The 22,381-nt window shown below is 48.7% G+C and overlaps 1 protein-coding gene across 1 annotated transcript; it reads left to right on the top strand.

Annotated features, from left to right (window-relative positions):
* Positions 1-721: 721 nt before the first annotated feature.
* Positions 722-19,706, top strand: LOC109439953 (leukocyte immunoglobulin-like receptor subfamily A member 5). Its single transcript, XM_074315985.1, has 14 exons — positions 722-2,782; positions 3,316-3,404; positions 3,808-3,876; positions 5,360-5,684; positions 6,290-6,688; positions 11,855-12,016; positions 12,174-12,209; positions 12,393-12,677; positions 12,820-13,122; positions 14,826-14,939; positions 15,849-15,891; positions 15,983-16,041; positions 16,252-16,304; positions 18,339-19,706. The coding sequence occupies exons 6-14, from the start codon at positions 11,983-11,985 to the stop codon at positions 18,483-18,485; spliced, it is 1,074 nt and encodes a 357-aa protein (XP_074172086.1). The 5' UTR covers positions 722-2,782; positions 3,316-3,404; positions 3,808-3,876; positions 5,360-5,684; positions 6,290-6,688; positions 11,855-11,982; the 3' UTR covers positions 18,486-19,706.
* Positions 19,707-22,381: the final 2,675 nt, after the last annotated feature.

Raw genomic sequence — 22,381 nt, 5'->3', positions numbered from 1 at the left:
ACAATACGGATGGACCTAAACTTTTATTTATTTTAAGTGTGTTTTCCCAGGACACATCTGCTCCAAGTCGAGTAGTTGTTTTTGTTTGTTTTGTTTTGTTTTAAATTAAAGTTTATTGAGGTGACAATTATTAGTAAAGTTACATAGATTTCAGGTATACAATTCTGTTACATCATCTATAAATCACATTGTGTGTTTACCACCCAGAGTCAGTTCTCCTTCCATCACCATATATTAGACCCTGTTTACCCTCTTCTAGAGCCGCCTCCCCCATTACCATCTGGTAACCAAAAACTCTATGTCTATGAGTTTTGTTCCTTCACTTGTTTGTCTTGTTCTTTTGTTGTTTCAGTTTTATATACCACATATCAGTGAAATCATATGGTTCTCGACTTTTTCTGTCGACTTGTTTTGCTTAGCATTATACTCTCAAGATCCATCTGGTTGTCACAAATGGTCCTATTTCATCTTTTCTTACCACCGAATAGTATTCCATTGTGTATATATACAACAACTTCTTTATCCGTTCATCTATAGAAGGACAGTTTGGTTGTTTCCATGTCTTGGCCACTGTAAATAAAACTGCAATGAACATTGGCGCGCACATGTCTTTATGGACAAATGTTTTCAGATTCTTTTGGTAGATACCCAGGAGAGGGATTGCTGGTTCATACGGTAATTCTATTCTTAAGTTTTTGAGGAACCTCCACACTGCCTTCCTTAGAGGCTGCACCAGTCTGCATTCCCACCAACAGTGTATGAGGGTTCCTTTTTCTCCACAGCCTCTCCAACACTTGTTACTATTTGTCTTATTGATGATAGCCATTCTGACTGGGGTGAGGTGATATCTCATTGTGGTTTTTATTTACATTTCTCTGATGATTAGTGGTGTTGAGCAGTTTTCATATGTCTATTTGCCATATTGGGTTATTAATCATAAGTTTCAGGGTAATTTCGTAAAATAGGGAACTGGGTAGAACAGGGGACATTCCAAGCTCAAGCCTCATGGGCATGAACTATTCTTAAGCTCTAGGTCAAGGAAAGGTGAAGCTGGGGACGCAGCAAGGCCTCTACTGTGGGGGTGCTGATCTAATACTAGACTATATGTCAGGGAAAAGTGAGGCCTGTTCTGTGGGGGTCCTAACCAGGCCCTATTTCAAAGAAACATCCTTTCACTGGAAAAAGCTAGACAATTGCTGGCTGTTGTCATTACTGCTCTCAGATTTTTCGAGCATATGTATCACTTTTTCCTCCCCAGCATGAGAAGTCATTGGCCCTTTAAGCTGTCCTGTCCGTTAAGCTACATCTGCGTCCCTTGCACACATTCTGTGACCACAGCACCCTCTTAGGTCTACAGCTCAGCCCTGAGCACAGCCCTCTCTTGGATGGACATTTGGCTCGTCCGCAATGTGCCCTCCTTCTGCCTCCCACACTTTCCCACCTGGGTGACACCACAAAGGCACGTACGGCCACTTGGAGGGCAGTGAGTGGCACTGGGCGGTTGCTGTGCTGGTCTCTGCACAGGGGGTGTTGCCGCCTTTTCTTCCTGTTTCTTTGGAAATAAAGGGCCGTTGTTTTTACGTAGAAAGAGAAGTGCTTTTCTGAGGACAGTGGCTCTAACCACTGACCCCAGGTTCCCTGCAGCACGTGGGGGACGCTGTCCCCTAAGATCACACTGCTAAGGTCCCCAACCTGCAGGGCCACTTCCTGGGTTCTGTCCCAGGGCAGAGCTCGTGGTCCAGACCTCCCGTGTCCTAGAGGTGTTGTGTCATCTGGGCTGGGGAACGTGGACGTCTGGGCAGTTGGGGGTTCAGGCCAAGAATCATAAAGCACATGGCCCTGGTGCCCAAAGAGATGGCAGACACCAAGAGCCTGACTCTCCTCTCCTTGAGCAACACTGACCACTGGGCTGGATCACCCCGGGGCTTGAGCTCTAGGTCCGGGGAGAGCCACAGGTCTGAGCCTTGGGAGAGGCTGAGCCCCACCCAGTCCAGGAGGACACAACAGCCGGAGGGGCAGACCCCCCCATCAGACCTTACCTGGCTGACCCAGCACCGTGAGGAAGTCCCTTCCCAATGACCCCAGCCCTGCCCGAGAGCCTGCCTGGTGCTGTGGCCTCAGCAGCCATTCCCTGGGCTGTGACCCTGAGAAGCCTCAGGTCTTTCCCTCCATGTCCCATTCACTTATCCATCTCCTCCTCACAGGGCCGACCCCTCCCCTGGGAAGTCATGACGGTATGACTCAATGTTGTCAGGGACAGGGGCTACAAGACCACCTTCCCTATCACAGTGCCTGTGTTCTGTGCCATAAACGGACTCAGGGACACCCATCAGGGTTCAGACAGGAATCCAGCCACCAGCCCAGACCCGTCTGGTTCTTCACAAAGCCAACAGTCCAAGAAGCCCCGCCCACCATTTGGACAACACAACTGTTTGTTTAGTGCATTCCCTTCTGTAGACTTAGGGCGTTCAGTTCAGAAATAACCAGAACTGGTTGGGAGTTGGGGGAGGGAGAGAAGGGCAGCCCAGGGTCCCAGGACACAGAGGGACACAGAGACAAGGGCATCGTGCCTGAGCCAGGTGCCGCCTGCCCTGGACGGCATGAGGAGCCCCAACTGAGTGTCCTTCCAACGTGCCACTCACCTCTCTGTGCACCGCCCACGTAACATGAAGTTGTGGGGAGTTTTGTGGTTCCCTGTTTTGCACGTGAGAAACCGAAGTGTTTGCATGAGGAAATGTGTGGTTTCGGAGCAGTCAGCCTGTTAGGACCAGAAGCCAAGCCAGTAAGTTTCCTCGCCTATTTTCTGTCTGTCTATTGTGTATCTATCTAAGTGTCTATGTATCTAAGTATCTATGTAATTATCAACCTATTTTTCTGGGTAGCTATGTAACTACCAATCTATGTATCTAAGTATCTATATATGTATCTATGTAAGTATCTATATATCTAAGTATCTAGGTATCTAAATATGTACCTATCTCTATATCTATGTATCTAAGTATATGTCTAAGTATGTATTGTATGTATGTATGTACGTATGTACGTATGTATGTATCTATATTTCTATCTATTTATCACCTCTCTATTTATAGTGCTTTATCTGTTTGTTTTGAATTAATACTCTGTGGGTTTCATCTGGACATGGTTATGAAATATCTCACTGCAAATGCCTTCAGAAACCAAGTCCTCTCTGGACCGAAATAGGAAAACTAGAGTTGGGTCAGGGAGCAGCCTTCCTCCCTTCCTGTGAGACCACAGAAATGAGCCTCATGACGTGGCCCCTGCCAACGCATCCTACACTCTTCCTGACTGCAGGGTCCTGTCCTCCCATCCCCAGGGCAAGGACAAAGCAGACGGCGAGATGCTGGCCATGTCGTCCAATCCCACGACCCTCCTGGGCCTCAGTGAGTGGGAACATGGGGAGAACCACAGGGTCAGAGGGGGTGGGAGACTCTGGGTGGGGCCCAGGCCCCGCCTCAATCCAGCCTCTAGTCCGAGACTTTCGGAGCCCTGGGGAGAGAGTCAGCCCTGCAGCCCTGCCTACGCTGTGTCACCTTCCCACTAAGCTGACCGTGGAGGGACCAGGGTCTCTAACATGTCCTGGACACAGGGACGGGCACAGGTCAGATACAGAAAGGTCGCAGGGTGGGGCCCGGTTGGGAGGTCACTTGGGAACTTGGCTGGAACCCGCTGTGGGGAAAGGAAGCTGCCCACTGGGAGTCACGCTGATGAAGGTGGTGTGGGGATTACAGTGGACAGGGCTTTCCCGGCAGCACACTGACCTTGACCCCGTTTGAGGGCCACCAGGTGCGGTGTTTTCCTCACTGGCTTCCCTTGCAGGGCCCTGCCTGGGCCAGAGGATCCACATGCAGACCGGTGAGTCACTTCTGCGCGATTCCCAACCCTCCCACCTCAAGGGCAGCTCATGTGGGTTCCCAGAGGGATCCAACCTCAGTTCCACCCCACGAAGGTCCCTCCTCAGTCTCTCCTGACAGCTGCAAACACCCACAGGACGTCACCACTGACTTCCAGACTCCTGAGAGCCACAGATCTGAAACTGGACCCCTGACACTCACCCTCTCAGACCTGATTCATCAGCCCCTCCTCTTGGTGAAGGTCGTTGGCCCAGGACTAGACAGCACAGTCCTCCTTGGTCCCCCTTGGCTCGCCCCATATTTACTCCATCACAGAACCCCACGTGTCCTCACATGTGCCCATGTCCCCTGGGTGCCGTCTCCCAGTCTGAGCTCCAGCAGCTCTCGCCCCCACAGCAGCTACTGGGGCCTCCAGGGGCCTCTTCCTGCCGGCTCTGCCCCGTTCTCTCCTGCAGGTGAACTTAGACAACTCCAACCTGATGATTTTACTTCCCAGCTGAAACCCTCCACTGCTTGAATTTAGGCTGCATCAGATCCCTTATCAAAGTATTTCCTCTGGCTCTGTCTGGGGCCATGTCCTGCCCTGCTCTGTCTTGTGTGCTTATCACCACACATGCTTTGGTTTTCTTTCCGTTTCTGAAACATGCTGTACTCGCCACGCACTCAGGACCATCTCACACGCTGAGTTCTCCACCCACATCCCAGCTTCCCTGATCTGCTCGGCCGAGCTACTTGCTATTATACTTGTCCATCACATCTCAGCTCAGACGCCTGTTCCCCAAGGGTCTCCCCAACTCCTCAGATGGGGAAGAGTCTCCTTATTATGTGCTCTCCTTATACCTCAGGGCACTTATCACAGCTCTGTCTGCATCAAGGCCTCTCTCATCACTCCCTGTTATCCCCCAACATCGCTGCATAGAATAGAAGTGTCTGGCATCTTATTTCTCTCGTGCGTGGACATGCAGCCTCTGTGGAGTTTGGCCAGAGACAGGGTGGCAGCCCCAGTGTGTCACCTGGGTTGCAGGCTTTCTCATTCTGCTCCACAACTTTAGTTCATGGCCACCAGCACTAAGGTCACCTCCTGATGCAACATGGCAGCCAGAGCGCCAACCATTTTATGTTTGCAGGCTGGGTGGCAAAGAAGGGCGAAATACGAAAGGGGCCTCCAGACTTAATTACCAACCTTTAAGCTGCCCTCCTGGGAACCTCACCAACAGGGCTCCTTCCATCTCACGGGCAGACATCGTCACATGGCTGCACAGAACTAGTCCTGGGGGGCAGGGGGCAGGTGTCGTTTTTTGTTCCCTGAGGCACTGGGCCTGGCTCTAAAGTGATGGTCTGACTCAAATGACGATGTTAGTGCAGATGTGGAGTCAACGGCAGTCTCGGCCTTGTTTCCCTCCTGTCCCTACAGGGAAGGAAAGGCTATTTCCTCAGAACGCACCTGAGGTCCGCACCTGAGGTCCTGCTCTGCTTCCTCCCAGGGCTCCTGCCCCCACCCTCCCTCAGAGCCGAGCCAGGCCCTGAGGTCCCCCGGGGGCGGCCTGTGACGATTCTGTGCCAGGGCCCTGCTGGGGCTCACACATTCCACCTGGAGCAGAAGGAGAACAGATCTGCATACATGGATCAGAAAAATCACGTCTCAACATGGATCCCCGGGAACGGAGGCCCGATTCCTCATCCGTGCAGTGAGTGACGTCACTGCTGGGCCTTATCGCTGTGTCTATAGGAAAGGGTCCCGCTGGTCTGAGCTCAGTGAGTCCCTGGAACTGGTGCTGACAGGTGAGGAAGTCCCCACTCTGCCCTCAGGTTTGTGCCAGGTCCCTGGACACTGTCCCTAGCTGTGTCCTCTATCCACAGGCTCCCTGCCCTCCTGGGGACCCCCAGCCCTCTGGGTCCCCTGCCCGTCTGCACACGTGTCCCTCGGCCTTCACACCAGGCTCAGGGCCCTGGTGTCCTGGCCCCATCTGGACACCATGATGGCCTGGACACTCAGCCCAGCATCGGGTGGGCAGGGAGCTGGCCCTGCTAGGCTGGGTGTGGAGTGGACTTCCAGAGATCAGGTGGGGACAGACCCCCTTCAAGGGAACATGTGTCCTTTTGCTCGGGATGGTGTTAAACCCTCCTTTCCATTTGGTGGGAGGCCTAGGCCACATGTCCCCTGCGGTGTGGTCCACCCTTAATTGGTCAAGTCGCATGGTCCAGGGCCATCTGACCAGGGTAGGACAGTGCTTTCAGGCCCCTTTGGGCTGCGGCTGCCCTTCCCTGTATGTGGTCAGCCCCTGAGATGTCTCCTGGAGTCAGGGTTCAGTGAGGAGGGTGACACCCCTCATGGAGGGATGGTGGGAGGGGAACTTCTTCCTTTAACACTGAGTATCTTCTCTCCCTTTTTTACTCATCCTGCTGTAACTCAGGCATACCTTGGGTCAGTGCACAGTGTCCATCGTGGCCCTCATCGTCCAGGCCTGGGGGGTTTCTGCGTAGTTTATCCTGACCCTGTGACTGACCTGGGGCACTGTGGGTACAGTATCCTGCTAGGTGGGGTCAGCCTCCAGGACCCTCTGACCCTGTGGCCTGGTGAGGTGGCTGCCACCCGTCCTGTTTGCCCATGGACCAGGGACCAGCTGCTTGGTGCTAATTTAACAGGTGGCGTGGGATGTTCTGAGGGGTGTCCAGACCCTCAACCAAGTGGAAGCAGAGAGAGTGCCATCCCTGTGCTCCCACGTCTCCCTGTCTGCTATTCTGGGAGTCCAGACGGCGTCATGTATACTGAGCGGTGGAGAGAAAGAGGCCAGGTGTGGATGCTGCAGGAGGTGAGGGGCCAGAAACAGCTGAAATGACCAGGGAGCTCAGGCTCAGCCATTCTCCTGCCCCTCCTACCAGTCTCGACTTGGCTTCCTCTTTTTTTTTTTATTAAAGTTTATTGGGGTGACAATTGTTAGTATACTTACATAGATTTCAGGTGTACAATTCTGTAATATATTATCTATATCTCACATTGTGTATTCACCACCCAGAATCAGTTCTCTTTCCATCACCATATATTAGGCCCCATTTACCCTCTCTAGAGCCCTTCCCCTTACCCTCTAACTATTGTCTATGTCTGTGAGTTTTTGTTTCTTCATTTTTTGTCTTGTACTATTTTTGTTTTCAGTTTTACATACCACATATCAGTGAAATCATATGGTTCTCTACTTTTTCTGTCTGACTTATTTTGCTTAGCATTATAATCTCAAGATCCATCCATGTTGTCACCAATGGCACTATTTCATCTTTTCTTACCACTGAATACTATTCCATTGTGTATATACACCACAACTTCTTTATCCATTCATCTATCAAAGGACATTTTGGTTGTTTCCATGTCTTGGCCACTGTAAATAAAGCTGCAATGAACATTTGCGTTCACATGTCTCTATGGATAAATATTTCCAGATTTTTGGGGTAGATACCCAGGAGAGGGATTGCTGGGTCATATGGTAATTCTATTCGTAACTTTTTGAGGAACCTCCACACTGCCTTCCATAGCGGCTGCATCAATCTGCATTCCCACCAACAGTGTATGAGGGTTCCTTTTTCTCCCCAGCCTCTCCAACACTTGTTACTATTTGTCTTGTTGATGATAGCCATTGTAACTGGAGTGAGGTGATATCTCATTGTGGTTTTTATTTGCATTTCTTCTATAATTAGTGATGTTGAGCATTTTTTCATATGTCTATTTGCCATTTGTATGTGCTCTTTGAAGAAATGTCTATTCAGGTCGTCTGCCCATTTTTCAATTGGGTTGTTTGTTTTTTTGTTGTTGAGTTGCATGAGTTCCTTTTATATTTTGGATATTAGCCCCTTATCGGAGGCACTGTTTGCAAAAACCTTCTCCCATTCAGTTGGTGGCCTCTTTATTTTGTCGATGGTTTCTTTTGCTGTGCAGAAGCTTTTAAGTTTCATATAGTCCCATTTGTTTATTTTAGCTTTTACTTCCCTTTCCTTTGGAGTCAAATTCATAAAATGATCTTTGAACCCAAGGTCCATAAGTTTAGTACCTATGTTTTCTTCCATGCAGTTTATTGTTTCAGGTCTTATGCTTAAGTATTTGATCCATTTTGAATTAATTTTGGTACATGGTGACAAATAGCAGTTCAGTTTCATTCTTTTGCACGTGGCTATCCAGTTCTCCCAGCACCATTTATTGAAGAGGCTGTCTTTCCTCCATTGCATGTTTTTTGTTTCTTTGTCAAAAATTATCTGTCCATATTTATGGAGGTCTATTTTTCTGGGTTCTCAATTCTATTCCATTGGTCTATGTGTCTGTTTTTCTGCCAATACCATGGTGTTTTGATTATTATAGCCCTGTAGTACAAGCTAAAGTCAGGGAGTGTGTTACCTCCAACATTGTTCTTTTTTCTTAAGATTGTTTTGGCTATTCGGGGTCTTTTGTGCTTCCAAACAAATCTGATGATTTTTTGTTCTATTTCTTTAAAAAATGCCATTGGGATTTCGATGGGAATTGCATTAAATCTGTATATTGCCCTGGGTAATATGGCCATTTTAACTATGTTGATTCTTCCAATCCATGAGCATGGAATGTCTTTCCATTTCTTTCTGTCTTCTTCAATTTCTTTTAAAAATATCTTGTATTTTTCAGCATATAGGTCTTTCACATCCTTGGTTAAGTTTATTCCTAGGTATTTTATTCTTTTTGCTGCAATTACAAAAGGAATTGTTTTTTATTTCTTTTTCTGAGATTTCATTGTTAGTATATAGGAATGCAATGGACTTTTGTACGTTGATTTTGTAGCCAGCAACTTTACTGTATTCTTGATTGTTTCTCATAGCTTTTTGCTGGAGTCTTTAGGGTTTTCTATATACAGCATCATGTCACCTGCAAAGAGTGACAAATTGACTTCTTCATTCCCAATTTGGATGCCGTTTATTTCTTTCTTTTGCCTGATTGCTCTGGCGAGGGCTTCCAACACTATGTTGAAAAGCAGAGGTGATAGGGGACAGCCTTATCGTGCTCCTGAATGTAGAGCAAAGGGCTTCAGTTTTTCACCGTTAATTATGAGATTAGCTGAGGTTTTGTCATATATGGCCTTTATTATGTTAAGGTATTTTTCGGAAGAGATCTTTCTTTTGTTTTCCAGTACGTGTTGGGGAATGTTTTATTTTCTCTCTGATTACAGCCTTTTATTCTCTCTCATGTTATGTTTTCTCTGCACTATTCCAGCTTCTCACACAAAGGGGTGATTCCCTGGAAGGAGGGCTTCTCCTCCGTGACGTTCGCCTGGGTCATAGGGCACCACCTCCTGGGTGTAATGTGGAGAGATTCTGAAGTTCCAAAGCTCTTCCTGCACCAGATTCAGAGACAATGTGTTTCAGCAGCTCTGTCTATTCCTGCAGGGATTCGCCCAGATAGGTGGGGCCAGGGGCATGGTGTGTTGTGAAACGTGGCCCAGAGCAATGGCAGCGACCACCACCACAGCCAGTCCTGCTTCCACAGCTCCCTCCCCTTTGCCGGAACTAGTTGGGCTATGAGTCCTTGTCTGCGGACCACAGTTCTCAGAACTGGAAATATTCTGTTCTTTTGATCTGACACTGCTACTGTTCTGCTTCTAGCACTGGGTAGGTGGGGGCGGGGCGAGCTCTGGGAGGGTAGGAAGAGGTTGGCTAGGCTCAGTGCCTAAGGCTTCCGTTCTCTGCTCGGCAGTGAGGGCTTAAACCACCATTTTCAGCCTTCTTCCCTCAGTTTTTCTCTGAGGTCTCTGCCATAAGTGTTGGGTTCAGCTGTGTTATATGCTGCCCTTTCAGCCCTGTGGGCCATAAGTGGAGCACTACACTACCATTCTGAATTCTTCCCTCTCCCACAGCTGGGGTAGTTCCAGAATGCAGCAAGCACAGAGCACTGAGCTAGGTCTGCGTCCTGTGCCCACGCGCCCAATCTCTGCTCTTTGTCCTTCCCTCCTGCCCGACTCGTGCAATTTGCCCACCTGTAGGTGAATTCAGTAGTGGGTCTCTTCGTCTTGCCTGTCTGCTGTGAGGGAGTCCTTTGTGCAGTTATAGTTGTTCAATTTGTTGTAAATTTCAAGAAGCTCACCTCACGACACCATTTTTATGTGGCTTCTTATTTATATTTTTCATTGTAGGACTTCTGTTCAGCTAGACTTCAGATAGTTCTCCAGATTGATTGTTTTATAATTTAGTTTTAATTTTAACGTGTTCATGGAAAGATACAGGCACACTGTTTATCTACTCATATTGGAATCTCTTGGAATGCATTTTTATTTTTATTTATTTTTATTTTTGGAATGCATTTTTACTGTGTTCATTGTATTCGATTTTTCATCTCTGATATTTCTAAATCATTTCAATAACTGCCTACTTTTCTGTAATTTAATCCATAGTATTGTCTCAAAAATTCAGTACCCTCATGTATTTTTCCAGATATTTAAACATGGTTAATTCTAAGTAACTCTCATATCTTCCTATTGATTATATTTCGTTGCACATGATAATCCCCATTATCAGCAGCTTGTTGTCCATAGCCCTGTTTGTCATTCTTAGGATTACTCTCTCTTGTCCATTCTTGTTGGACGGCACTCCTCCCACACAGATGATCTTCCAAGAAACGTTTCTTCCAGGGCTGCCCTGGGAGTCAGGCTGCACAGGAAGGAAAATTGCAGCTTCTCCTGCTCTGTGGTGTCCACTCTCTCAGACTTAGCGCCTGCTCAGGGCTAGACAGGGATGTGTCACTGCTGGCCTCGTGCTCACGTGTCAGCAGAAGTCGCAATGAATCTGTTCCACACACACTCACAGGAAGGTGACTCAGTGCTGACCATGGGCCTGGATGAGTGAGCAGAGATATTCCTGTGCCCACCCACAAACACTAGGTAGGGGATACCACAGCTTCCAACCTTCACTTGAGCCCTGACCCTCCTTTCCTGTGAGGATCTGAGTTTCCTCTCTGTGTCCACACGGCTGGAAACCTCCATTCTATGGCCCTTTGATGGTCCCGGGTACAGGCAGCTACTCAGCTTTGTTCTCTATTCTTTCTTGTGGTCTCCTGTCTATTTGGGGAAATTTCTTTTCTCTTTTACTGCAAATGATTATTTCTACATATTTCAGAAAGACTGAGTAGCACTTATTGGTATTTGAAGCAGACAAGGGCTCTGGAGTGAACACAACGAACATCTATCTTGACTGAAGTCTGACACAATGACTTGGTCTAAAAGTCAACAGTGATTAATCCCCTGTCATGAACCAGGAACCAGTGACACCTGGAGTTGCTGAGGAGTGGGATTTATGACGATGTGATCCAAGCAAGGAAACAGACAATGAGGTAGATAATGTGTTATTGTCCAGGTCACACAGGCAGTGGGTGATAGATAAGTACTGACATAAAGGTCATCTTTCTCTTAAAAATTAAAACTCTAAGCCAAATATAAGTCCCCTAAACCTTACCTGTGGGACCACAGGATGAGGGCACAGCTCTGCCAAGGAACAAGGGGCACTGAGGAGCAGGAATGACTCAGGGGTTTGTTCCAGGAAGGCAGGGTACATGCCGTCACTGAGAGAAGGGAGAAGTCCATGACGGGGGCTGCAATAGAAAGAAAACCACACTCTGGGCCAGAAGAAAGGTCACGTTTCCTCCCATTATCTCCCTGTGTTTCCCTTTGTGCTCATTGTCACAGTGATGCTCCCTGAACTGCACAGTGAGATGTTAAATGTGTGTCTCTGCTGAACTGAGCTCCGCAGCAGGAACGGCCTGGGTGACCATAGTCCATGGTGAAGACCCCACAGGGAGGTGCTGGTGGACAAGCTGAGGATGAAGGAGACCCCATGGGAGAGGCTATAACCGGAAAGGGACGTGCCCTGGGTCACCTCACCTGGGAGAGGTGTCTCAGGAACTCACTAGGTCTATTTGCTATTCCATCCTAGAAATGATAAAAGGCTTCTGAGGAGGGGTTGTTCCTCTTTCTGTGCAGCTGCTGCAATGACAACCTCACGAGAGGGAGGGACAGCCTCTGAGTGACCACACCCTGTGCATCTGTCTGTCCTGAGGGCTCTGTGCTTTCCTCCATCTGCACAGCCCAGACCAGAGGAAGGAGAGGCCATGATCCCCACCCTCACAGCCCTGCTTTACCTTGGTGAGATTGACAAGGGGGAGGGAAGCCCTTGTCTGGGAGGGACCCCACCCACAACCAGACCCTGGTCAGTCAGGAGGCCCCAGGGCTCAGGAGGCTCATGGGGAGGAGGGCTCTGCTCAAGTCTCAGGGCAAATCTCTCACAGGGTCTCTCTTGCAGGATTGAGTGTGGGGCCGAGGACCCGAGTACAGGCAGGTAAGTCTGTCCCCAGGTGTCCCCGTTCCCATCTCTTCACTGGGGACAAGGGGCCATCCCATGGGCAGCTGGAGATGGAGAACAGATCTGGGTTGACAGATGGGGAGTGTCTGGGAGGTTTGGGGTGGAGAGCTGGGAAGTGGGAGTGGGGAGTGTCTCTAACCAGCTTCTCATTCCTTCCAGGGACCCTCCCCAAGCCCACCATCTGGGCTGAGCCAGGCTCTGTCATCCCCTGGGGGAGCCCTGTGACCATCTGTTGTCAGGGGGCCCAGAAGGGCCAGGAGTTCCGTGTGGATAAAGAGGGAAGCACAGAGCCCTGGGACAGACAGAAGCCACTGGAGCCCGGGGACAAGGCCACGTTCTCCATCACACGTATGACAGAGCACATTGCAGGGACATATCGCTGTTACTATCTCAGCTCCACCAGCTGGTCAGAGCGCAGTGACCCCCTGGAGCTGGTGGTGACAGGTGAGAGGACACTCAGGGTCCCAGTCTCAGCCTCTGCCCTTAGGAAGGGGGTCTGTTCTCAGGGTGTCTCCTCACAGCCCAGCCCTAGGGGATATGAGGGAGGTAAGAGCCCCATTTAACACTCTGCCTCCTCTTCTTCTAGGATTCTACAGCAAACCCTACATCTCAGCCTTGCCGAACCCTGTTGTGACCTCAGGAGGGAACGTGACCCTCCTGTGTGGCTCAAAGAAGGGATTTGGCAGGTTCATTCTGACTAAGGAAGGAGAACATGGGCCCCCCTGGACACTGGACTCACAGCGACACTCCAGTGGGGATTTCCAGGCCCTGTTCCCTGTGGGCCCCGTGACCCCCAGCCACAGGTGGTTGTTCAGATGCTATGGCTCTTACAGGAACACCCTCCAGGTGTGGTCACACCCTAGTGACACTCTGGAGCTCCTGGTCTCAGGTGAGGAGCCCAAACCTGTTTTCTTCATGTTTGTGTGGTCAGCTCAGGACCCTACCCAGGACAGCCCCCATCTAGGAAGGGAGTGAGGGGGTTCTAAGGGAGGGTCACCCCAATAGGAATCTGCCCCTGAGAGGGATGGAGAACAACGGGGCCCTCCCACTCCTGCCCCTTCCACACACCTGTCACCAGAATTCTCCAGGTCTTAGAGTGAGGGCCTTGTGGAGGCCACAGGGCAGAAGAGTGGGAACAAATACAGCGTCTCTGTGGGGAGCACCAGGCTCTCATCCTTCTCTTGTCCTTTGCCCAGGACCTTCAGGGGACCCCAATCCTTCATTCACTGGACCCACCTCCATAGCTGGCGAGTCCCTGGGTTCCCGTTACTCAGAGTGAGCACAGACCACCCCAGGTTAGTTCTGAGTCTCTCAGAGGATATGATGTCCCTCAGATATTCAAGGACCGGGTTGTCTCCTGGGCGGCTGCGAGTTGGGGAGAGACCCAGGGCAGGCGGCACCAGAAGAGTCCAGGGGCTTTGAGGCTGACAGACGATGGGTGGGGCGGTCAAGGGAGAGGGAGATATATGGGGCTGGATCCACGGGCAGAGTGGGTCTCACTGCTCCCAGAGGTGGTGATGTTGCACAGGTCCCTTCTTATCTGGGTCTCATTTCTCCCTGTGTAGTGCAGTATATCTCAAAGGACATCTCAGTCCTGTCCATGCAGGACACCACCTCAGGTGTGCAGAAGTGAAGAACGGGCAACGTTGGGTGTTTGAGGTGACAGGGAAGATCAGAGCAATGACACAGGTGATGTCCTGAGCACTTTCCTGTCAGCCCTCTGGTGCTCAGCCTGTTCTTATCGAAGGAGGAACATCAAAATCAAACAAAAATAAACAAGGGCTGGGAGACCAGGCTGTACAGGATATTAAATCCCAGCTCTGCTGATTTCCTGCTGTGGGACCATTGACAGGCCACATTCTCTCTCTGAGTCCCAGTTTCATTGTCTGTGGAATGTGTGCCCTACCACCTCCCTCACAGGTTTGCTGAAAGATTTAGGTGAGACCCCAGAAGCGGAAGCCCTCAGCATAGGGTGGGCCCACCTAGTGCTCGAGAAATGGCAGATCCATCCTTGTGTCCCCTCCCAGATATGCACATGGAAAAGTCCAAGCAGGTCCCATGTGGGAGTGTGAGGTCAACAGGACTGAGGATAGATCCTGGCAAGACATGAGGTTTGGGGATGTCACAGTCCATCCCACACAGGCCGCGGCTCTGAGTGGTCCTATTTACATCCCCCAAAGTCTCTGATGGGTTGCTGAGTGGGAGTGACAGTGCAGAAGTGCATTCAGCTCTAGCTACAGGAGAGAGCTGGAGCACACAGGGACCAGGGAACAGGCCATTACAGTCAGAGAAAGAGCCACCAAAGCATGAAGCTGGTGTCTGCCCAGTGGAGCAGCATGAGGAGAGCACAGTCCTGAGTTCAAATCCCAGCTCTGCCACTTCCAGGCTGGGTGACCTAGGTCATCAGATTTATCTCTGAGCCTCAGTTTCCTCACCTGTGAAATGTTTGGAGGTGGGGTTGGCATTCCCATGTTGCTTGATTGTTGTGAGGTTTAGAAATGATGAATTCACTGACCCCAGAACATGCCTGGCACACAGTAGGTGCTCAGTTAAATGGCATCATTGGTTCATTCATGACATCACTTGTCCAAGGTCTTCAAATGTACCAGAAAGTTCTGATCGGGGTTTCGGTGACCTTTCTCCTGCTGCTCTTCCTCCTCCTCTTCCTCTTCCTCCTCAAGCACCAGCACAAATGCAGCAAGTCAGGTGAGTAGATGGGGAGACCTGGTCTAACTGACAGGTGAGACCTTCTTCTAAAGACACATGAAGTGGCCTCCTAGGGCACCAGCCAAAATATGGCACCAAAAAGATAGAAAAAATATGTTCACTTTTGAAAATTCTCCTAATTAAAAAATCAAAATTTCTAGGAAACTCTTTCCATCCCAACTTGCACCTCAAATCTTGGGGTGGAGATGTGGGATTCCCATGGAAGTGTAGCATCGAGGGGCAGGGTCCCACATGGAGGTAGCAGGGGTGTACCAAGCACCTGAAGGGCCACGCTGGTGATGGGGAGGGGTGCCACGTGAAGGTGTCATTGTCAAGGGCAGTGGGGAGTGGGCAGGGTGGGGAGGGGGGGGAAGATGTGGAAGTGGTTGGGAGTTTAGTTGCTTTGAGAAAATATGTAAATATCTTGGGGATAAATGTCTGTGAAGGATTTATAAATGTGCAAAGGCAGTTGGCAAGAAAGAAGTGAGGTGTTCTATTGGAATTAGAAATGTCAGTAGAACCTCATTAAAAAAATAAATGTGTATATATCAATTGACATAGAAATGGTTACAGGTAAGTGTTTGTACTGTGTGTCCCAGCTACATCCACTACACACAGTGACAGCCCGGTAGAAATAAGCACACCCATCACCGATCTTGGCTTTTAAGTACCATCCTCTATTAGAATAAAGAGGTTTAATAAGGACAGACTTAGACTTTTAAAATTTTTCTTTCAGTTTCATAAAAATTTATTGAAATCATCCATGCAAATTTTGTGTGTTACCGTTTAGTCTTGTTTACATTGAATTCCAAATGGACCGGGGTGGGGATCAGAGTCTCTGAGATCTTAATGCAGCCCTGAAGGCTATGTTCTGGGGTATTTTAGAAGCTTGTCTCTAACTTTGTGCAGGTGTTTCACACCCTGAAGCTCAGGCCAGAGCACTGCAGAAAAGGTAACCTCTCCCCAGAGACACCCCCCCGGCCTCCCTCCCCCACCTGTGGCTCTATCACCACTGCCTAATGCCCTTGTGTTCCTCCCCTCAGTTCCAGGTCCAGCTCCACGGCTTGTGTCCAGGAGGAGAAGCAGTGTAATAGGGAAGGAGGTGAGGGCCTGCTGGGAGACAGGGGCAATGAGTGGTTGGGAGGGGTTCTGGGCTTAGGGCTGAGGCAACATGAAAATTTCCACAGCTGTGTGATGCTAGGCACATTCCTGCACCTTGATGGGCCTCAGTCTCCCCACCTAAGATGGAAGGGCTGTGTGGGATAGCAGGATTGCAGCAATCTTGGCATGAGATAATCTTCTTGTTCTCCAGATGCTCCCATAAGAGATCCCCAGCCTGAGGAGGACAAAGAGATGGACAGTTGGGTAAGAATCCTGCCCTGTCCGGGGACCCTGCACAGGCTTGTTAATAAGCTATAACCATAGGACGCTTCTCTCTCCTCCTGTCACTCAACTCTCAGCAGCCTCTGACCTTGCCTTTCCTCCTGAAAGAGGATACATTCAGGCCGCTAGGAGACCACTTCTCAGCAGGTTTTACTGATACCACGTGGGCCCCTCCTTCTTGGTTCCCCTACTTGGATATATATATGTGTGTGTGTGTGTGTGTGTGTGTGTGTGTGTGTGTGTGTATTTTCATCAAGTTTATTGAAATCTTATGCTGGGGGATTAGTTTCACTGAATATTGCTTCATGGCATAGGAAACCCCTTCCCCCAAAACTCCCCAAATGCAACACATGGATTTAATTGGTTATTATCTACTTGGGTCCTTTTAATTGTTGTACTTGTACTGATAGTGCTGCCATGGAGAGTTGTGTAGCTTGTGCCCTGCACAGTAAGACTCGTAGGGTTTGAGACACTACCGGTGGGGTCTGAGTGGTGTGCCTTCTCTTGTTCACACAAAGGCCCCTATGGACTAGCCCATCGAGGCACGTGGATCCCCTGCCTTCCTTTTCCTCTGTTTATGCTCCTGCCTCTGGTCCCATGGATTTAGACGCAGTGGAGCCGCACAATAAGGTACCTTGGGTGCAGCAATTAGCATTTGGCTCCTACCGCACAGGAAGTCCACCCAGCTAACCTCACCGTGAGAAAACACTGTATTTTCTGTTGTCAAATATAATTACCCCCAGGTGTAGCAAGGCCCTCTCTATGCTCATGAATCCACAATTATTTGCAGCCCTGACCTGTTGCCTGAGCACCAGCCTCGTATGTCCAGCTACCTGTGAGCCGTCTCTATTGTCCATCCAGCAGGCACTGTAACATCTCACATGCAACTCTTAAATCCCCCCAAAGAGTTGTTTCTCCCACAATGTTCACTAATTCCAAAAAATCCAGAAGTCTTTCTCAATTCTTTCCTTTCCCTTGTCCCCACAGTGATGTCAAGAGACATTTTGTTTGTCACAGCAGGGAGAGGTGCCAATGGCACCCAGTGGCCAGGGATGCTGCTAAACACCCTGCACGTCACAGGTCGGCCCCACCAACAAACACTCGCCTGGCCAAACGTGTCCGCTCTTCTGAGTGGAGGGACATTATCGTAACTAAAGTACTTCCTTCAGTCACTCTTTATGGTATCGCTATTTCATTTTCTCCCAAACACTTATCACCAACCCAAATGATCTGTTTCCCTGTTTATGAACTGTTCCCAACCCAGAGGCTATCAATTCCTTGGGCACAGGGCCCTTATCTGTCTTCTTTGACCCCTGGAAAGTGCCCTGTCTCTCCATCTTTTTCTATGTCTCTCTCTATAGATAAATAGATGTACACAACATACAGCATATATGTAAATAATATATATGTATCTATACAGCATATATATTATATATCTATATATCCCCTATATATACAATATACATATACTATACACGTGTATGTGGACATACTTGTATGTGTCTGTTGGGTGAAGTGATGAATCAAAGCTAGTTTCCCCTTATTAGTTCATTTACTTATTCAGTGAGTCAAATACTAACTAGGGATCTATCTTTGCAAGGCTCTGTCACTGACTAGCTAATGTAAACAAGAATGAAGACGCATCTGAGTAAGCGAGTCACATGAGCTGATGGATGTTTTAAAGTCATCTCTCTGGCTTCTGGGCAGAAACTTAACTAAAGAGGGATAAGTGAAAGCAAAGAGAAGAGTTTCACCCCCTCACTGTCTCCGCTGAGCAGAGGCCCGACAACAAAGACCCCCAGGGAGTAATGTACACCCAGCTGAACCTCTCAGGGCTCAGGCGGGGGTGGGGGTGGCCACTGTGCCTTCTGATCTGTCAGAGGAATTGCTGACACAAATGCCAGACAAGTAGGAGAGGACAGGCAGATGGACAGTCGGGTGGACCTTTTCTGCTCCCAGAGCCCCGGCTTCTCCCCAGTCCAGTCATGCACCTGACTCTCAGTCTCACCCCTCCAGGATACTCCATCTGATGCCCCCCAGGATGTGACCTATGCCCAGCTGAACCGCTTGACGCTCAGACGGGGGACAAGTGCACCCCCTTCCTCTCCATCAGCGGAGACCTCAGATGAGCCCAGCGTGTACGCTGCTCTGGCCATCCACTAGCCCGGGAAGGGCCAGACCCCACTCCAGGGAGGGGCCTGCAGGGACTGTGGAAGGCACAGGACCTGCCTCCATGGAGACATACCTCGTGACCCCAAGCCTGGGGACCTTGTGAAAGCAAACAGGATATCCCAAGACCTTAGGAGTGAGCTAATTCTGCAGATTAAGATAATTATGAGCTCTACATTTTTAGGAATAGAGCAATACACTTCTACATAACCAATGGTTGAGAGAAGAAAACCCCAAATGAAGACATAACTTTTTTTACGTAAATGATAAAGTGAATCTTTTATATCAACACATATTTTTACCTACTGGTGACGCAAATGTTACATATCAAGGTCAAATGGGAAAATTAAGGGCCTAAACAAAATGATTAGAAAGAGACAAAAGCTAGCCATTGCCCATCCGGATGAGATTCCCCACTGTGTATTCTGGGGGTGGGAGGCTGGGAACTGTGGACACAGAGGTGAGCGCAGACCAAAATCACCCCAGATCCCCTGGATGTCCCAAGGCACCTGCATTTCATTGACAGGACATGACCCTCAGAGCCCAGTCCCATGACTGAGGATTTCTCCCACTGAACCACTCTTGGGGTCTGACGTGTTTTGTGATGGACTGATGGTGTCAGGTGTTCCCGAGAATCATGAAATGAGAGTGTGAGTGAGCACTTGGGGAGACATGAGTTTCCCTTCTGTGTCTGTGCTCCCCGATGCCCTGGTTCTCCTGTCATCTGTGACACGGTCCCTTAATGAGCCCTGTCTCTACTCTGCCAGGTCCCTCTGCTTCCTCATTGGATTATCTTGCCACTCCAAGTCTTCAGTTCAGAGCATGCAGTCTATTTTAATAAATCTGTAAGTTGGCATAACAAAGAGCTAGCCCGAGAGAGAGAGATCCAAAATGGTGTCCTAACATTCTCTCTGAACTCCAAGCCTGTCATTTTCCTCAGATGCTACCTGTATAGTTTCTTCAGAAATGTCTCCACTTGGAATTGAGACATTGCTGTTTGAAGGGATCACCTGGTCTGTACTGCCTCTGAGAAACCCAGTTAAAAACACTGATCCTTGTGCAGTCCAGAGAATACAGTCACCAATATTGTGATGACTACATATGGTGCCTGGTGGGGATCGTTTTGTAAATTTGGGAGGATCCTTTTGTAAATTATATAAATGTCTAACCACTATGCTGTACACCTGAAACTAATAAAATAATATTGAATGTCAACTGTAGTTTGTAAATAAACACAATGTGTAGATGCAAAAACAGACACCGGTTCATGGCTGTGCCACTTGCTCGGTTCATGGCCATCTTCACGGCGTCCATGTGTGGTCCTGATGCAAACTAGGGGAGTGATGCCCAGAACTGACTTGCACAAAACAATGCGAGCCAATGTTGGACACCATTAGTTCTGCTCTGAGAACCCCAAAGTGCACCTGAATCGCCTTGCATTTTATGGGTAATGATCATTTCCACTTCAGTTTCGTGGCGCTCTTTCAGTGAAAACACAAAACCACAATCCCAGCACATGCAGATGAGATGCAAATGAGAAACCCTCATGTCAGTGGTGAGAGGGAACAGTGAGCCCATAGAACTCGAGTGCATTACTGGTGGGAGGGCAGACTACACGCTCATCAATGTAGAGAGTGGATTACACTTTTCTGGTTAAAGTGAGAGACACACAGCGACATCTTCGAGTCCATGCCATAGAGAAAACATGTACATAAGCATCACTCACAGGACATTGACAAGAGACTTATGGATGTGAGCCACAGACCATGACAAAGTTACATGCACCAAAAAAGACGAGAGAGAACTCGCTGTTCTATGTTAAAAAGTCAAATATTTTTTGTCAGTGAAAATGCACAAATTAAAATTCCACATGGTCATGTACACCCATCTTCAAATGTGATGATGAATAAATAAGATGATTAAAAACTACGTGTTTAGTATTATTCCATTTACCTAAAGTTAAAAAGGAGACACCATGCATTATGGAATTCTAAGGTGCATTCAGTACTTCACTGAGCTCCATAAGGAAGATTAATATCTTTATAAGTGACACTGAGTCAAACTTCTAGTGGGAGTAATCATTTGAATTTGTGTGTTTCAAATGTTTCCTCTTATTTTACAAGAATAAAATATTTGCATATTTAATTGGTAGAGGAATATTGTGTATTATAATAATAAACACTTGTAGTTAAGGAAAGTAAAAATATTTGAGCTTCGATGTGAGTTTGGTAAAACCACAATGTGAGCATTTGGGATCTGAGGCTCGGGGCACAATGCATTCGTGCTGGGCACTAATTAGGTGATGGGGTTGCCTAACACGGCCTTGGTCTCCTGTAGAAAAATGTCAGGAAGCTGTGCTCCCTTCTCTGCTCCAATCTGGGGAAGATCAGAGACCTATACAGACTGGGAGGAAAACGGCTCGCTTTTATGTATGGTTGTTATTTAAACTGCAATGTGTTAGCACGCGCTTTCTAGTTTGGATTGGCTCCTTCTTTGGGTGTAGCCGAAGCCTTTTGTGTCTCCCATGTTCATTGCCTGTGTGTTTGTCTCAGTGAGTCCAGAAAGGGATGAGAGGAGAGGATTATCGTGTAAAATCCTGTCCTGTTGACATGGCCTTCCACAACCCAGAGCTGAGGGTGGGAGCCTGTGGAAAGCCAAGAACATCCACTGTCCAAGCCCAGGCCAGGCTGCCAAGGGTTACAGCTAAGATGACAGGATCCAGATGAAGGGGCATCACCGGTCATGAAGGCTTCCTTCCAGGGTTCCACCAAGACCAAAGGATCCAGATGCAAGTAGGTGAGTCCAACCCTGCCCTAGGTTGCGTTCTGGGCTGAACACCAAGGTCTTCTAGCAGGAGGAGTGGAGACAGAGGCGTGGGCTAACACAGACAGCTTAGGGAGGGCTTTGCAGTTAAACTGGAAACACCCAAAGCAGAGATCCCTGGGCATTCTAGGCCCAGTCAGATTCTGTCCTGTAGACCACACTGCAGACACTCCCGTTTGGCTGAGCCAAGCTGGGGATGCTCAGAAACAGGGGACTTTGAGATCTCATCAGTTACTCCATGTAATGAGGGCAAGACCCAGGGCTGTAACATGCAGATGGGGCCAGGGTCCAGCTCAAGAACCCAGTCTACCCACGAGAGTCAAGGGCAGGCCCATCACATACCAGAAGGAGGACTGGTCAACATGGAGTGACCATGCCAGAGTATCTCTGCAATATTTCAACTATTCTGATGCCAAATCACCTTTTTTTAAAATTGAGATATGATTGACATAGAACATTGTGTAAGTTTAAGGTGTACAACGTATTGACTTGATGCATTTATATTGCAATGTTATTGTCATTGTAGCTCTGTAATGCACAAACGCCATCACCCTCCCTGGTCTGGACTTTTATCCCAGCACCCAGCTGGGTGCCCCATTGGCCCCAAACCTGGGGCCAGGTCCCAAGGTCTCTCTCCAGACTGATCAATGCCCTTAGGATTCTGCACATGCTGATGGGCCACCCTATTCCTCTGCTTCTAATGCCACTGGGAGAAGGTGGGGAAAGAACCCGTGTTAGTAGGATATTTTTAGTGCACTCAGTACCTTGCTGGGAATTTAACATGTAACATAACATTAAATCTTGGAGGGAGCATTTAGACTTCCATTTTAATATGAGGACAGGTTGGCATAAAGTAGCATCGCCATGCCCAAGAGCAGATGGTTAGTTTGCAGGGTTGGGACTGATGGTAAAGTCACTTTGTGGCACAAACCCACGCTCTTCCTTGCCCAGTAGATGGCAATGAGGTCCACACCCAGGGGGTTCATTAGAGATGAGATCGGCCTCACTTGAGCATGGAGGAAAGAAATGGTAGCCAAGGTCCTCCTCTGTCTCATCAGCAGGAAGAG

The sequence above is a fragment of the Rhinolophus sinicus genome, linkage group LG11 (genome assembly GCF_036562045.2).
Source record: "Rhinolophus sinicus isolate RSC01 linkage group LG11, ASM3656204v1, whole genome shotgun sequence".
Classification (NCBI taxonomy): domain Eukaryota; kingdom Metazoa; phylum Chordata; class Mammalia; order Chiroptera; family Rhinolophidae; genus Rhinolophus; species Rhinolophus sinicus.
Note: the sequence above shows the minus strand (reverse complement) of the source record. Positions and strands in the feature narration are given on the sequence as shown.